The 16,381-nt window shown below is 40.9% G+C and overlaps 1 protein-coding gene and 1 long non-coding RNA gene across 6 annotated transcripts in view; one reads left to right on the top strand and one right to left on the bottom strand.

Moving 5' to 3' along the window:
- Positions 1–16,381, top strand: part of LOC110196972 (uncharacterized) — a 154,104-nt gene that overhangs the window by 116,388 nt on the left and 21,335 nt on the right. The window lies entirely within an intron of this gene.
- The window catches only part of TNR (tenascin R), a 346,743-nt gene continuing 332,365 nt past the window's right edge, over positions 2,004–16,381 (bottom strand). For both annotated transcript variants that reach the window (XM_020970485.2, XM_020970486.2), the window contains 5 exons: positions 13,405–13,556; positions 11,297–11,393; positions 9,718–9,879; positions 3,465–3,628; positions 2,004–2,277 (listed from right to left, as the gene is read on the bottom strand). In XM_020970485.2, the coding sequence (XP_020826144.1) occupies positions 2,158–2,277; positions 3,465–3,628; positions 9,718–9,879; positions 11,297–11,393; positions 13,405–13,556 (695 nt within the window). In that variant the 3' untranslated portion in view covers positions 2,004–2,157. The remainder of the gene's footprint in view (positions 2,278–3,464; positions 3,629–9,717; positions 9,880–11,296; positions 11,394–13,404; positions 13,557–16,381) is intronic.

Below are 16,381 nucleotides of genomic sequence, written 5' to 3'. Positions count from 1 at the left end.
CTTAACAGAACAGGTAGATTGGTGTCACGAAATGTACACTATCTTGGGAGTTTTTGGAGACCTGGGTTATAATTCTGGCTCTGCCCCCAATCAAATATACAAGCTTTAGAAAATCATTTAACATCTCTGGGCCTGTTTGCTACTGTATAAAATGAAGGTATTGAACTAGATGGCCAGTAAAGTCTCTTCCTGAAGAGGCTCTGTTGTTTTTTTTCATGTATGTGTGTATACATATATGTGTGTATATATGTGTATGTATATATGAGATGGGTTGTTTGTTCATTTTTTTTTTGACTAACCTTCTGCGGAGCCTATGCTGAATTTAACCTGAAAAGTACTAGCTTTATTTTTAGTGCTGGGTGTACCAAGGTCTTAAGACGCATGTTAAAGCGGCCCAGTGCTCAGATTGTCACTTCACTGAATCCCAACAACAGTTTTACTTCCCCCCAAAAGAAAACACGTGTTGGGAGATATGCTAGCTAGCCCCAAGGGATTGCTGTTCCTTTCTTATGTAGTCAAGTTTGTGTTGGATTACTCATGACTTCATGAGCAAATTTCTAACTCTCAGACTCAAACAGTGAAAGGTGGCTAAGGGTCCTAAAGTCTCTGGTCTGAATAGAGCCCTAGGTTTGCAGAAAATGGAGGTGGTCAATGGACTGTCACTATGGAACTGAAAAAAAGAGAGAAGGAGAGAGCTGGGGAACTGCACAAAGATTTCAGAAGCTGGTATAGGATGTAGTTGAAATCTACTTTGAAAGTAGAAAAAGCTTCCAAAATAGCCACTGTGACTCCCTGTCCTCTTAGGCTTAAAAAAAAAAAGAAATCAAATAGTGATAGTGAAGATACAGCATGTAATAAAATGGGAGGTAGGCACAGTTCTCTCCTCTTCACCTTTGGATTTCTAGATGTAATTTGCTCTGGCACTTTTCATTTTTCCTATCCTAGATAAATAATAAAGGAAGGTGGAGGAAAGTTTCTCTTGAGCTTATTGACTAATGGGGTCATTCCATCCCCACTGGGACCAAGAATCTACTGCTGCCACCCCATACTGGCTGATGGAATAGCTGCCTGGTTATTTGGCAGGATTACTTTGACTTTAACTGGTTCACCCATAGTTCAGTGATATTGACTGAGTACAGGACTGTGGTAGTTGGCAATTCCTCAAAAAAAAAAAGATCAAACATTGAGGAAACAGGTACTTACTCTGCAAGTGTTTTCTGAAATTACTCTGAGGATTAGAATCTCCTTGTTGGTAGGGACTGTACCTTATGTTTTTGCTGTATGGCTCATAGCATGGTGCTGAGCATGTAATAGATACTCCATAGAGAACTGTTGATTGGTTGAGTTGAGGGAGATTTATAGTGCAATATGACATGACTTATGGAATCCAGTGTCAGGGATTTTAAGTGTTATATATTCTGCATCAGTGTCTGGAGTGGGGATGACAAATGCAATTGGGAAATGCCATTGTTAGCAAATTAAAGAGAAGTGGGGCTCCCTGGAAAATCTTGAAAGAATGAGTATCTCTTGGGTAAGAATAATAAAAGACAAAAGTTGAGAATTTAGAATCATTTGAAGGGAGCCCAGGTCACTAGAATGGTGAAAAGCCAACATGTTGCCAGAAAAAATTATGTTGAAGAGCTGTCTCATCCGTTGGCCTCCTACTTAGGGCATACTGATGTTAACAGTTGGCTAATAAATCAGCCAAATGGATTGAGTTAAGGCCCTATTTCAGAGACCATCAATAACCACCACTCTCAGGTTAGGAAGATGAAGGGCATCTCAGAGACAAGACAAAGGAAGAAGATGAAAGTCCTAACCCACCAAAAAGTAAGGGCTACTGGACTTGTCCCTGGTTTGATCTTTTATGAAAACTTTCCTTTGTCTCCTTTAGCGAGGAGTTGGGGTATGGTTAAATAGGAAGGAGACCTGGGACAAAGGGTCAGGACCTTAGAATTTTATGACTTGGGAGAGGAGAATGCTGTGGCCCTGACTATCCTCTCTGTACTGTCTTCCTGCTTCATTCCCACTTCCTTTATATACCCTTAGTAGGTTGCAATAGCACATCATTATTATTTCCCCCCCCCAACCTCATTTCATATTATAAAATATAAACAAATGACAGAAAAGGTCGGTTGTTTATGGTCTTTCCTCTGCTCACAGATGTAGGGAACGTCGCTTCCTTCCAACCACAGGTCGGTGGTTGTAAGGCCGCATCTTCATTTCCACAAAGGGGATAGAGAACTCGTGGCCTTTCCAATGATACCAGTTGATTCCCTGTTCAGAAGAATGATAAGGGTGTCATGCTCTCTTTTTACTCTCCCATCACTCCCATGAGCCAGACCCTAGCTGGGAGAGATGGGGAATGGTGTGCTTTTAGGAGATGGAAAGGGAAAAAGGGACCTAGTATATGAGTTTAGCAGGTTTTCCATTCGTGTAACATCTGATGGATCTTCCATTCCAGCCAGGCTCTCCAGTGATGCCCATCTTTCCATTTTGAACAGCCATGGAACTATGGACTTCCAGTCTGAGATGGGGGTACTCTATCTTTAATTGCTGGGAGTCACCTTTTTGGCTTTTAGTACTAGTAACAGGTAGTTTTTTCCCCCAAGTGTTATGGGAGTCTTGTGCACCTGCAGATCCAATCATCTTGCTCTCATGGCATTGTCATGAGGAAGACATTAGAAAGCTGCTACTGGAAGAACCATGACATGTAAGGAAGCGCCTTGGAGAGACAGTCTGGAACAAATGTAGACCTTCCATAACTGGTTCCAGGCAGCTAACCTTACATGTTGAAGAGGAGACTCCGATTTGCTGCAAAGGGATATTCAAAAGGTCCTACCAATTTTGGTTATAGTCTCTTTTTTTTCTTAGTACTCTTGTGGGACCTTGGCAACTAATCTTGATAGAGAAGCCTATATGGTCTTGTGAATCTGGAAGATCCAAGGGGCATCCTGAGCATCTTATTGTTCCAGAGTTTGGGTTTTTCTGCCAGCACAGGACCTTGATAACAAGTTCAAGTCTCCTTCCCACTGAACTATACTTCTTCCCTTTCCCCAGGGCCACTTGAACCCTACAGGGTACTAGCTTTTGGGGATGACTTTTCTGGTTGGCTCTACCCTGCTGAAGATTAGTGTCTCTTGTCAGACCTGATATGAAATTGAAAACTCTTCCTTTTTCCTCCTCTGACTTCTAGTCCTCTATCCTATTTTCATCCTATTATTTACACTGTATTCTTGACTTCCTGGAGATGGGATTCCATGTGATCATTTACAAGGGAGAAAACGTATTCAGAATCATATGCTCCTGTAAAAGCAGAGGGACTACAGACTCTATTAGTTAAAATAAAACACCAATATTTAGTTGCCTGGATGGATGAAATGGTTAAAAAAAAAAAGGGCAATTACTCTCTAAAAAAAAAAACAACCCCCCAAATACTCCTTTCTCCCAACATCTGTCCTTACCTGACTGTGCCTGGACTCCCCATACTTTCCATTTAGGTTGGTTCGGTGGCAGTTCTTATACCACCAAGCTCCCTTGTAGGACATGGCACAATTGGTAACAGCAACATCATTGTCTCTGTCCTCGGTGGAGAAGGGCCGCCCTTGGTGATAAGTAAGGGAATCCCCTGGAAAGAAAGAGATGTGGGATTTAATGGCTACTTATCCCTGAAAATGTGCTTTCCTCTCACAAAGAAATTCAATCACTCAAACATTCCCATTTCACAGAGTCCATTAGCTACCCACTATCTGAAAAGGACTCTTTCATCTTACACCCCAAGCTGACTACTTCAATGCTTCTTTCTCCAGCAACCTGGAGTCCCTCACGTGCTGGCCTTTCACTCAGGCTACCATGCTGATCTCCAGCACTGGACTACCTTCATTATCCATATTCTAGCACGTATCGATTTAGAGGCAGCTAGGTGTCAGACTTGGGGTCAGGAAGACTTGAGTTCAAATCCTCCCTTAGACACTTACTAGCTGTGTGATCCTGAGGAAGTTACTTAACCTTTCTCAACCTCAGTCTCCCAAGTGGGGATAATAACAGCCCTTTCTTACTAGGATTATTGGGAGAACAAGATGATAATATTTGTAAAGTGTTTTGCAAGCTTTAAGATGTTATATATAAGTCACTGTTCTATTCTTACCTGGCCCATTACAGATTCCTACTGTACAACTTCAGTCTGGTTCTTGTAATTCTTTCTCCTCCTATCTCTAATCCTTTGCTCCTCTATTCTCCTGTCAGCAGATGATTCATACCCAGCTTCACAGAGAAGACAGAGAGCATCTGGCGTGAGCTGTAGTCTCTCCAGTTTTAACAGAGTACTTTCCCTATGTTTTATCTTACCCTCCTTTCCAGTTCAGTGGAAAAGTTTTCTCTCCTCTCTGATGATCCAAATCCCATCCCTCCTCCTCTAACACTTCAGTCCTACAATTATACTCTCCCTCTCTAGCATTTTCCATCTTTCCCACTTCACGGGCTCCTTTATGTTCCTTTGTGCTTGGTATAGCAAAGATGTATTAAATGCCTACTACATGCACCTAGTTTTGGGGATAGATCCAAAGATAAAAATGAAAAGCCCGTTGTTCTCATTTCTACCCAGATGTGGCTGGATAGAGATAATGTCGAGTAGATAAGTAAGTGCAAGGGCATTGGAGGAGGGAGGAAGCTCTAATAACTGGGGGAAGGGTTGGGAATCAAGTACGATGACTCCTGAGCTGAGCCTTCAGGCTCCAGAGAAGCCTTGTCAGGAAGATAAAGACAGTGCTTGGTGGAGAAGAATGCATCCCAGACATGGTGTGTGGCTTTTCCAACTCCACAGAGGTTGGAGATGGGATGCCAACCATGGGGAATGGCTAGAAGTCCAGTTTCCTAGGAATGTAGAGTTAGTGAAGGAAAATAATGAGAGCTAAGACTAGAAAGGTGAGTTGGAACTAGTTTATGGATGGCCTTCAGAGCTGAACTGAGGAGGCTGTATCTTTTCCTAGGGGAAATTAAAGGTTTTATAGCAAGTGAGTAACCTAAACCTGGCACTTCCACCTTCAAACACGATTAAATGTCATCTACCTTACATAACACTAACAAACAACTTTGCTCCTTCAAATAAAAGAGAACTCTTCTCGGGGCTGCTGACACTCTTCTGCAATTGATTACATAACTATACTGTATCCCTCATGGCACCTACCTAAGCCAGTCTAGATTTGAGGATCTGAACCCAACTTACTTTTGCTCAGCTGAGGGCAACACACTCCTTGAATGCCATCCATGACGGCTGCCTCCATTTCTTAACCACTCTTACCCCTTTCTTAACTTCCTGCAATTTAATTTTTGTCCTTACCACCCCACAGAAATTGTTCTCACAAAGGTTACTACAAGCTCCTTGCCAAATCCAATGCCTGTTTCTCAATGCCCATTCTCTTTAAACTCTCTCTGGCATTTGTCTACCACCCACCCACTCTTCCCTGTAAATGTGTCCTCTCTTAGCTTTCATGATATTGCATTTTTTTCTGATAATCTCCCAATGTCTCTGCTCCCTTCCTATGTCCTTTGTTAACTCCCTTTCCATCATCTACCCAGAATGTTGTCCTAACCCCCCTGTGCTATTTCTGTAGAGGACTCCTATGGCTCTAGTTCCCATAGCTTCAGCTAACACTCTATCTGGATGATCCCCAAATTCTTATTTCTAGTTCCAACTGTGTACTGGCGCTCTAGTCCAAAATTCCTTGTAGTAGATAAGATATTTCACTCGAATGTTTCCCAATCACCTCTCATTCAATATGTCCCGAATAGCATTCACCATATCTCCCCTACCTAAATTGACTCTCCTTTCCAATTTCCTATTTCTATCAATTTTCCCATCTCCTAGGATTGACACTTTGGAATCATCTTTAATCCCCCCCCCATTCATTCCCTCTATCTAATGTCGCCAACTGTTGTCATTTCTTCATTTTAAATATTGCTCTGAATCTCCGATTCCATTCTACTGCACCGTAGGTTCTTGTGGTCTTTTGTTTGCAATGATTATTACGCCTTTTAATTGTGAACTTTGACAATGCTAATCTCTTCCACTCTATTCCCTCTTGCAAAATCTTCACAAAGAGCACTTTCAGCATGTTCCTCTTGTGTTTCATAACCTACAGTAGGTCTCTATTATCAGCTGCATCAAGTCCCAATTCTTAAGTCAACCTTTCAAGGTCTTTCTTGGATCTGGTTCCACAAAGGCCACATGGTATAGAAGAAAGAGATCTGGAGTAGTTTGGATCTTGATACTTGTTATTTATAAACTGTGTGACCTTGGACAAGTCATATTAATTCTTTGGGAGTCAGTTTCCTCATTTCTAAAATGAAGATAATTTCTGAAGTCCCTTCTACGTCTCAATCCTATCTCTGTTGTGTTTATCTAATCTATTTGAAATTACTTATCACTGTTTCCCAGCTCATACAATCTATTTTGGTCAGACAGGACCCCTGATTATATACACTTTATGTCATAATCATTATTTTGGCCTTTACTCATGCTATTTGCCTCACCTGAAATGCTATTCACAATCCTCTCTGACTTTCCTAATCCATTCTATTCATCAAAAACCAGTTCAGTGTCCATCTTTGCAAAGACTTCCTCAAATGCCCCACCTCACATTGATAGCACCCTTCTCTAGGTTTCTAAACTTAAATCATAACTGCATAATTTAGGACTTGTTGTCTACTTATTTTATTCACAGTTTAGGGACATAATGGAGTCCCTAAAAATTGTTGAAATGTCTGCCATGGTCAGACCTGACACCTTTCACCTTCAAATATGTTACGGTACTTTTTATCTGAATTTATATATGTATATATCTACATACACATGTAGATATATACATACATATGTACATATGTGTATATTTACTATCCAATCCCATTTCATGTCCATAAAAAATATTGTAGATTCTTTATGGTTATGGATCATGCTTCCTCACTCTTCTTTTGTTAAGTGATTAGTAGAGTGCTAAGTTCATATTAGCACTCAATCCATCTTTGTTGACAAATAGATTTGTAATTTTATGTTGGATACCTATTACAGTCCTAGATGAAGACAATTTTTTTTTATCTTTGTGCTGAGAACAGTAGGAAAGACTTAACTTAGAGTAGAGGGACTAGAAGAGGCACTGATAAATAGAATGAAAGCCAGTGAAAATGTTTATAAACCCATAACTGGTAAAAGTCAATCCAAAAATTAGATTGAGCAACAAGTCAAGTTAAATGAGACTGGAGTTGGAACAAATATTAGATTCTGAAAATTGTAAGAGAGGAAGACAATGAAATCTTTCTGCCTCTAGGTCTTCAGGCTGAAGATAGACAACCATTTGTCTAGGATTGCTGAACATAGGCAACAGATCAAGTGATTTTTTTTTCACAAAAGCACCGTCTAGCACAAGACTAGAAGTAGGAAATTGTCTCTAATAGATCAGACTATAACCAGTAGACATGGGTTGATAAAAACTCATCACAACTATCTCTATATGAGATATGGTTAAGCAGGAAAGAAAAACAGAAAGTCACCTGTGTATATGACAAGGTTAGAGACAGACAAGATCAGTGAAACCAAGAACTGTAAAACTCTGGTTTAAATTAGATTTGTGCATCCCCTCAAATGCTGTTTTGAGGAATTGGGAAGGTTTGTGTCTTATGCCGTTTAGAGAAACAAGGACCAGGGATAATTTCTCCACAGGCATAGGATTAATCTTGCGTATTGTAAAATGAGAGTTTGAGTGGCTCCTGGTCATTCCTGGCTTAATCAGCTTCGTTTCAAGACTTGAACGATAAGGATGACATAACAACTGAAAGTAGTGTGTTTCAAGATCTGAATAAAGATGACCTTACAACTAAGAGTAATGTGGCTCAGAGAGTACTATAGGCGTTCTTAGGCTCATTTAATTCTGGCTCTCCTACTTATTGGCTGTGGTGAGTCAGTTTACCTCTTTTTTACCTCAGATTTCCCATCTGTAAAATGGGGATAATAATTGGTATCTTGAGAGGAAGTATGGTAGAGCTGATTGAGGGCTGGCCTTATTGTCAGAAAGAACTGGGTTCAAATTCCTTTATCTGTCCTCCCTATACAAGTAAGTCATGTGACCAAAGGCAAGGCACTTCATCTCTCTGCCCCCAGACAACTCTCTAAGACCCCAAGTGACAGATGAATTGTTGTTCTGCATTTATGGAAGGAGTTTTCAAACCAAGAGTTCCTCAAGTCACAGTCCCAGAATTTAAAAATTGAATATCTCTGTTATAGACTTCATAGCGTTGTAGTAAGGATCACATAAGGTGACACAGGCATCTTGGGAAGTGCCCTATAAATGCAGGTTGTGGTTAATATCATTATCAAAGCTCAGCATGTTGTCTAGTTAAGCAGAAGGGTTTGTGGCAATTTTTCAAGATAGTGTGATTGTCGCTGGAAATGATCATTGATATGTACACCATGACAAAGGAAAACTCAGCCGCTAAGAGCAGCAAAGAACACAGAGCAGCCAGCAACATTTCTGAAGGTAGTTCAGAGTGACCGGAGAAGGTGGTCTGTGGATTTATACCGATAGCTCTCTCATTTATGTAGCTCTCTAAGGTTTGCAAAACACCTTTACATATATTATCTTACTTGATGCTCCTAGCAAAAGACTGGGAACTGATCAGAGAGTCTGTCTGGATAAAATTAATGACAGAATAATAGGGGCTTAGAGCCTCCCTTGGGGTAGTAGGTGGCACAGCGGATAGAGTGTTGGGCCTGGAGCCAGGAAGACTCGTTTTCTTGAGTTTAAATCTGACCTCAGACTATGTTACCCTGGGGAAGTCACTTAACCCTGTTTGCCTCAGTTTCCTCATCTGAAAAATGAGCTGGAGATGGAAATGGCAAGCCACTTCAGTATCTTTGCTAAGAATACTCCAAAAAGGGGTCGTGAAGAGTCAGACATAACTGAAAAATGACTAAACAATAACAAAAGAGCTCCACTTAGCAGCAATGCCACCAAAAACCTAGGCAGAGGCAATCAGCATGCATGCACCTCAGGCAAAGGAATGAAAACAGAAGGGAAACGTTAAAAATAAAGTGAGCCCATCATACTTAGTGCTGTGCCTGACTCACGGTGGGGGCAGAGGTAATTCTCCTTGATTGACTGATTTATTTGCCTCCCTGACCTGGGGAGCTTAATCTGTATTGGTAGGACTTCTCCAAGAACAGGGGCCCTGGAATACATCATCACTTATTTGGAATGAAGCTTTTATAGCTATATGCATTGCCACTAGGAAACTTCCATCCAAATAATTATTCATTAAAATAGAGGACAATGAGCCATTTATTGATTAATCTGAATGACAGGAATGATATCTTGAATTCACATGGAACTTTTTGCTTTAAAAAGCACTTCTACCTATGCCATTTCATTTTATCTTTATGACTCTGAGATTGAGTGGGTATTATCTCCCCCATTTTATAGATAAGAAAACTGAGGCACAATGATGTTAAAAGACTTGTTCAAGGCCACATAGCTAGTTAGGGACAGAACTAGGGATAGGATCCAAGCCTTCCTATCTCTTCAGCTCCACACTCTTAGTAGACTATACTGCTTTGTGCCAGGAAGAGAGTTAATCATTTGGATGTGGAAATATCCATGAGCTTCATAAGCCCACCAGCTTTGCCAGGTCCCTGTGGCTCTTGGTTTCTGAATGGAGGCAAGAAAGTACCAGCAGTGCCATTGTAGTCTCCTATGCGGAGCTTGTAGAGGCTTCTGCTGTCCCCAATAGAGAACTTGTCATAATAGGCGTAAGCTGCCTCTTGGCCGTCTCGCATGTCTATCCGCAACTCATATCGCCCTTGGGAAGTGATCTTGTGCATGTTATCCAGCCCTGCAGAGAAGAGCAAAGAATTTGAGTGAGATATGGTCCAGAGCAGCTTGGGAAGAGAAGGAAAAATAAGTCTGTGTCCATGAAACTTGTGTTGAATGAAGAGGAGACGGCATAGCATGGAATAGAAGAGGCAGCCAGACATCTCCCCCCTGCCCCAGCCTGACCACCCCAATAGAACAAAAGCTCTGAGGGCAGGGAAAATTTCATTTTCATTTTTGTCTATCCCATGCCTAATGCAATACCTTGCACATAATTGGTTTTTAATAAATGTTTCCTGAATTGAATTCCTACTTGAGCTGCTGTAGTCAGTACCATATTGTTCAGAATTAAATCACACTTTCATTGTTTTATGTGTGTTTGTCTTGCCCTGCCAGCTAGACTCTCAGCTGTATGAGGGCAACGACCCTCTTTTACTTTCTTTTTTGCTTGGATCCTTGATGAATAGTTCTTGATTTGGTTTTTACCTTATTATCTTCCCTATGCTTCTATGGTGCTTGTGTTGGGCATGTCATAAATGCCTAATAAATACTTGTCAATTGCTTGCTTGCTATTCCATCATTCTTATCAGAACTGACATAATGTCATAGGATTTAGAACTGGAAGAAACCTTAGAGATCATCTAGTCCTTGAGCAAGCGGAAGCCTAGAGAGATAAGGTGATTTTCCTAAGGCTCATGGGGAGTAAGTAGCAGAAACAGCATTCACACCTAACTCCTTGGACTCCAAATCCAGTGCACTTTCCATTATCTGACCAAAAAGAGAGAACGAATTTGTTGAATTTCCTCTAGACTCCTTGTCAGACTTCTGTTAAATTTCATATGTGGGCAGATTCTAATTTGGCATCAAGAACTGACCTCAGAGATTCTGTTTGTGCACAGCTCCGTTCTGATCCCTACCTCCTGCCAGTCCTGGACCTCCAGGAAATTGCCAGTCACCTCTAATGCCTTCTTAATTTTCCTATTTCCTTCCCGAAGCGGGTAATAACATTTCTCTGTGGAGCTAAGTGAAGTGACCGGACTCATTTCTCTTGTGACCTAAGGCTGGCTGGTGCCTTGCTTCTTGGAGATGAAAGACCCCCCTGTTAACTCACTCTGCCGTTTACCCCAGCTGGGCAGCTCTTTCCCTTTGTAGTTCTCTCATGTCAAACCCCATCAACATAACAGACTATTAATGAGGCTAGGAAGAGATGGCACAAAGAGGGGAAATACCACAATAAGATAAAAGCAGATCAATAGAGAAGCCAAACAGAGTGAAAGGTAATGAGAATAATTTTGGAGCTGTCAGCTTTCTGAACAGACACAAGGAGATGGGGCAGGTAAGTGGGAAGAGAGCTCCTTGTAACCCGAGATGGACACAGAGAAGTAAGAGATGGACAAAATGTCAAAGTAGCACAGAAAAGAAAAGCAGGGGGTCAATACCCAGCCAAAACTCATCCTCTAAGTTTCCGAAACCAACACGGTAATCTGTCCATTTCCGGAAAAAATCTGTTAGGCCATTCTGCCGTCTCTGGAACACCTAAAAAGGCAAGGGGGAGAAATGAGAATGGGCACTGCAGATGGGTACTAGGCAAACATCAGGCAGATATGGATTCGTTCTCTCTCTTCTGCTCTCTCCTTCTCTCTCTCTCTCTCTGTCTCTCTGTGTCTCTGTCTGTCTGTCTGTCTCTCTCTCTCTCTCCCCCCAACAAAACAAGGTATCAGTATTGGGTTTGGTATTTTCACAGATGCTTTGCTTCTCTTTCTATGTCTACACTCTCCTAATAGGTTTGGGTGTGAGATTGGCGATCATGTTCACTCTCTGAATGTAGACAACAACAAAGGTATGCACAAATCCTTCAGAAAGGTTAGAAGAGGTGGTCCCAGCCCTATGCTTTTCTATGTCATTAAATTGGAGTTTTTCACCAAAAGAAAGGGAATGACTCTCATCAACTAGTGACTGACACCATCATATTGGAGGCAAAGTAACTGCAAATCATTCACTTTCCAAGCTGTTTAAGTGCTAATTTCATTTACTCTCCAATAAATCAGCTTCGACTTCAATTTCCAATTATGCTTTAAGAAGCAGGCACACATATGTCAGAGATATAAAAGGGAATGTCTCCCAAGAGCAGCTGTTATGAACAGAGGTACCATTTAACTCTTCAAAAACAACCCATTTTCAGCAGTTTGAAAAGGCTAGCTCTGTCAGTGGGGCAGGGCAAGGTGGAGGGAGGTAGGGTTGGTTGGGGAGAAGGTTGGGTTATAGGACTTCTCATCCCTCACTCCTCAGCTGCCCAGGGGTCAGACATTAGGAGTATTCCAATTTTTAAAAAATTCAACCTAACCAATATTTATTAAGAACCTACTCTGTGCAAGGAGCCATGTTAGGCATTTGGAACACAATGATTAAAACAAAGTTGCACCTGTTTTCAAGCTTCAATGGGTTGAGTTGATTCAACATGAACAGAGATAAGTGCATACCATGTAGAGTCAAAATAAACAAAAAATGATGGCAGGAAGCAAAGACTAAGAAATGGGGATGAATGGGGAAGGCAAAGGGAGCTTGGAATTTTAATAAGTGGTGTGAAGAGGGAGTACATTCTAGGCATGGAGGACCCCTGTATAAAGGCATTTATTCTGAGATAATCTACATTGTTTCAAGCATTAGTAGAGTCATTCATTTTACTCTCAAGCCTGCACCTCATGCCAGAGCCCTGGCATAGTCATCAACAGGCCCAGAAAATGAGGCTTTCTGAATTCAAAGTCTTGAACACTCAAGGTCCCCCAAAATTCCCAAATATTCTTGGTGAGAATCAGCGTGATAATAGTAATGGGGACAGAGATGGTATCAAGAGCAGGGGGGCTGAGATTCTGATCCTGGGTGAGTCTACATGCCTCTGTCTTCCAGCAGCTGACTTTACACAGGAGGGCTGAGAAGGAGGAGTTTCTTTAAGAGATTATCCAACCCACTGGCATGTAGAGCTACAAAAGCACTTTACCCCATTTGCCTGTTATAGCTAAGACCCACAGAAGAGCTTCTATGTGGGCCTGCTAAGTACCTGGAATCAAGCTCATTTTGCTTCCGTTTCTCTTTCAAGGGTGTTCAGGGTTCAAGACATCAGCATCCCTGCTCCTGTCACCATCTCTAACCCCATCACTACTATCATGGTGCCTCTCACTAAGAGTATCAGGGAATTTTCAGGGACCTTCAGTGTTTATGGCTCCTCTGGAGCACACTGTTCTGCCTCCTCTTCTCTTCCTTCTGAATCAACAATGCTTGGGAAAGGAATAGGAGGGAAGGTAGAGAATCCTGGTTTGTCTCCCAAATTCCTGGTTCCTTCTCATGACTCTCCCAGCTTTAACCTTACTTGCTTCCACATTGTTTAACTTGTCTGTGTCTGGGCCATTAAATAGGGTTTCCAGGAAACTGAAGAAATGGTAGAGATTGAATTGTGGTGATGGATAAGAGGATATGGTAAAAGAAAAAAGGTGAATCTACAGAATGCTGTGAATGTTCAGAGGCTCTGAGAAATCCCATTGTTACTTACAATCCAGCCGCCCCCATCTGTAGTCATATCGCAGTATACCTGGACCTTCTGGCTCAGGTCCCCATTGATAGAGATGGTGTAAACCCCACTGAGGGTGTCTCCATTTATCAAATGCTGGGCACAATCCTGAGGATGAGGGAACACCCGACCCCCTGGACAGGGAGAAAGGGAGATTTCCTAAGAATGACCATTTCTTTAACCATTTGTAATAATCCCTCCCAGTAGAGAAATAGCTTTTTGAAGGGGAGAAAATATATCTACACACACACACACACACACACACACACAAAACACACACACACATACACATACATACATGCATATACCAGAACACCTACTTGGAAGCTATTGCAATAAGGCGAATAAATACCTAAATTGTGCTGTGAGAAAAAGTACATTTGATCCGTTCAAGATATGCTTTATAGTTTTATAAGTGCTGGTTATGGTCACTTATGTATGGGTCATAACAAATCAGTAAGTATTTCAAGCAACCAATTTGTCAGCCACCTTTCAAAAGATCCTGAGGCTTCTAAGCATCACTCTATATTGTCTTTAAAAACTGCCGCTAAGATGTGCCTGAATAGGCAGACCTCTAGGGAGCAGAGTATTATGAATTAGTACAATGGCTGGTAATCTTTTAGGGGAGAAGAGCAATTTTTTGGGTAGTATTCTTACAGTAAAGCTTTTTGAAAAGCTATATTATATAGGGCATCTCAAGAGTCTCAGTGGGGTTTTAAACTTTAATGCTTAACACACATATGTATATATATGTATACATACAAATACATGTATCTATATAGCATATGTATACATTTGTAGATACATGTACACACATACATACATATATACATGTGTATATGTAAAAGAGACACAGCATGATATAATAGTGAGTAGTAGCAAAATTATGCTGAATTAGGAATAACAGGACCTGAATTCAGATCCTTGCTCTTTTGCTCACTGCCTTCAGCAAGTTACTTAAACTCTCTGAGAACTCTCTGGGCCTCAGTTTTCTCATTTGTAGAACGATGGGGTTAGACTTGATCATCTCAAAGGTCCATTCAGTTCTAAAATATCTGTGTATGTTTTGTGGGTGTGATCTTGAATGTGATTTCATGACATGTGTATGTATGTATGTATGTATGTGTATTTGGGAGGATTGAAGTGCTTCAGGCCATTGGGTGAAATCAGAAGATGGAAATATTTTGGGACTGGCTGAAAAAATAAGATGCACCTATTGGCCTATGTATATAAGAGAACAATTCTAGCAATACATCAATGATGCTTCCAGTGTCCTTTAAGCAAGTTTACCTCTACTAGAGGGCAGGGTGCTTTAGTCCAGAGAGAGTCACTCTCAACCCTCACTCACATATTGACCTGTCATTGGAGAGAATTGATCAGTCTGGAGCTGAGAGAGGACAAACTCGATAGATTGCATCAGGGACTAGGACCTTTTGGAGGCATAGAAAAGTGACACCATGGACTCTAGAAAGGCATTTGTCCTTGGAACACAAAAGAGATGCCTCACAGGGATTTGACTGAGGGTGCACATTACCTGTTTGTACATGTGTTTTCTGTGTGTGTGTGTGTGCCTTGATGTTGTATCTTAAGTGTGTACCCATTTTCCCTATCTGCTCTGTGTGTATTTGTGGGAAAGTGTCCCCTAGACTTTGAGGGTGACATTTCTGTAACAGCTATTTGTGCCATATATATTTAGTACCTGTACCTAACTAAATGCTAATTAAATGTGGCTGGCTAATTAGTAATCAGCAAGGAACAGATTGGATGGCATGCCCAGTTGTTATAGAAACTTACCAGTGTACTATACTGCCTCTAGAAAGGTTTTTTTTTCAATTCCCCATTTTATTTGAACTACGTTTATCTATTTTCTATCATTTAAATAAAAAGTTCCTCTACCTTTCAATGAACTTTATTTTTCAGAGTTTTTTTTTTGGTTTTCTTTTTTTCTGAATAGTATTTTATTTTTTTCTCAATTACACGTAAAAATAGTTTTCAACATCCATTTTTGTGAAATTTTGAGTCTCAAATTTTTCTCCCTCCCTCCCTCTCTCTACTCCCCCCTTCCCAAGACAGCAAACAATTCCAGAGAGATTTTTAAACCAGCCTCATTTGTAATAGTTTATTCATTTCTATTAATTTATTTAATTCATATAGAGATGTAATCTGGCTGTAACACACCCCCTTTTTTTTGCTCTTGGTTGTTTTTTTCACCCAACCTGCTTTCACACAGACAGATCATGGTTTCCCAGAGAAGGACCATTACGATATAGTTATGTCTCAAAGTTGCTTAGGGTACTAGGGGGTAACCCTATTGTGTATATGTTTGTATGTGTGGACATACTTCTACTATTTGTCACTATAGCTCCTGAGCTCTAACCAAGGTACATTTAGAATGTACATTTACATAAAACCAGACACTGTGGTGGCTTTAGATTTTAAATGTGAAACATTCACTTAACTATAAGGCAAAGGCAAGAATAATCATCATGGTTACTGAATGTAATGAAAATGCAGAAATAATACAAACATCAGTCTACACATAAATCTGGGTCACACTCTTCCACTATAGTATCCAGAGGGAAGAGTGGGCACACAATGATAGAAACCTAGCAGAAGGCACATGTGGAATGACATGTGCCAAGGGCATCTTGCAACTTTATGTGGCAGGTCTTGATGTCCTTGGCTTTTTCAGCAATAATTATACCACACAGAGCTACTGCTCTACGTGCTGCTTCCCTTCTGGTCTTCATTACTCTCCTGCTGGGCAAAGTCTCTCCTTTTTCTTTTGAGCTGATGAAATAGTAAAAAACTCTTTTAACTTACAATTGTCTTTAACAAGGCTCTGAGAACCTGTTAACAATTGACAAATAATGACAAGGACTTCCATTAAGCCAGAGAACAGCAACGTTCCTCAAGTCGACTCTCTGAGTAAAGCAGACAAGCTCAGTCAGCTCTTCAC

The sequence above is a fragment of the Phascolarctos cinereus genome, unplaced genomic scaffold (assembly GCF_003287225.1).
Source record: "Phascolarctos cinereus isolate Bilbo 61053 unplaced genomic scaffold, phaCin_HiC Scaffold_5;HRSCAF=322, whole genome shotgun sequence".
Lineage (NCBI taxonomy): Eukaryota > Metazoa > Chordata > Mammalia > Diprotodontia > Phascolarctidae > Phascolarctos > Phascolarctos cinereus.
This window is presented reverse-complemented; position numbering and strand designations above follow the sequence as displayed.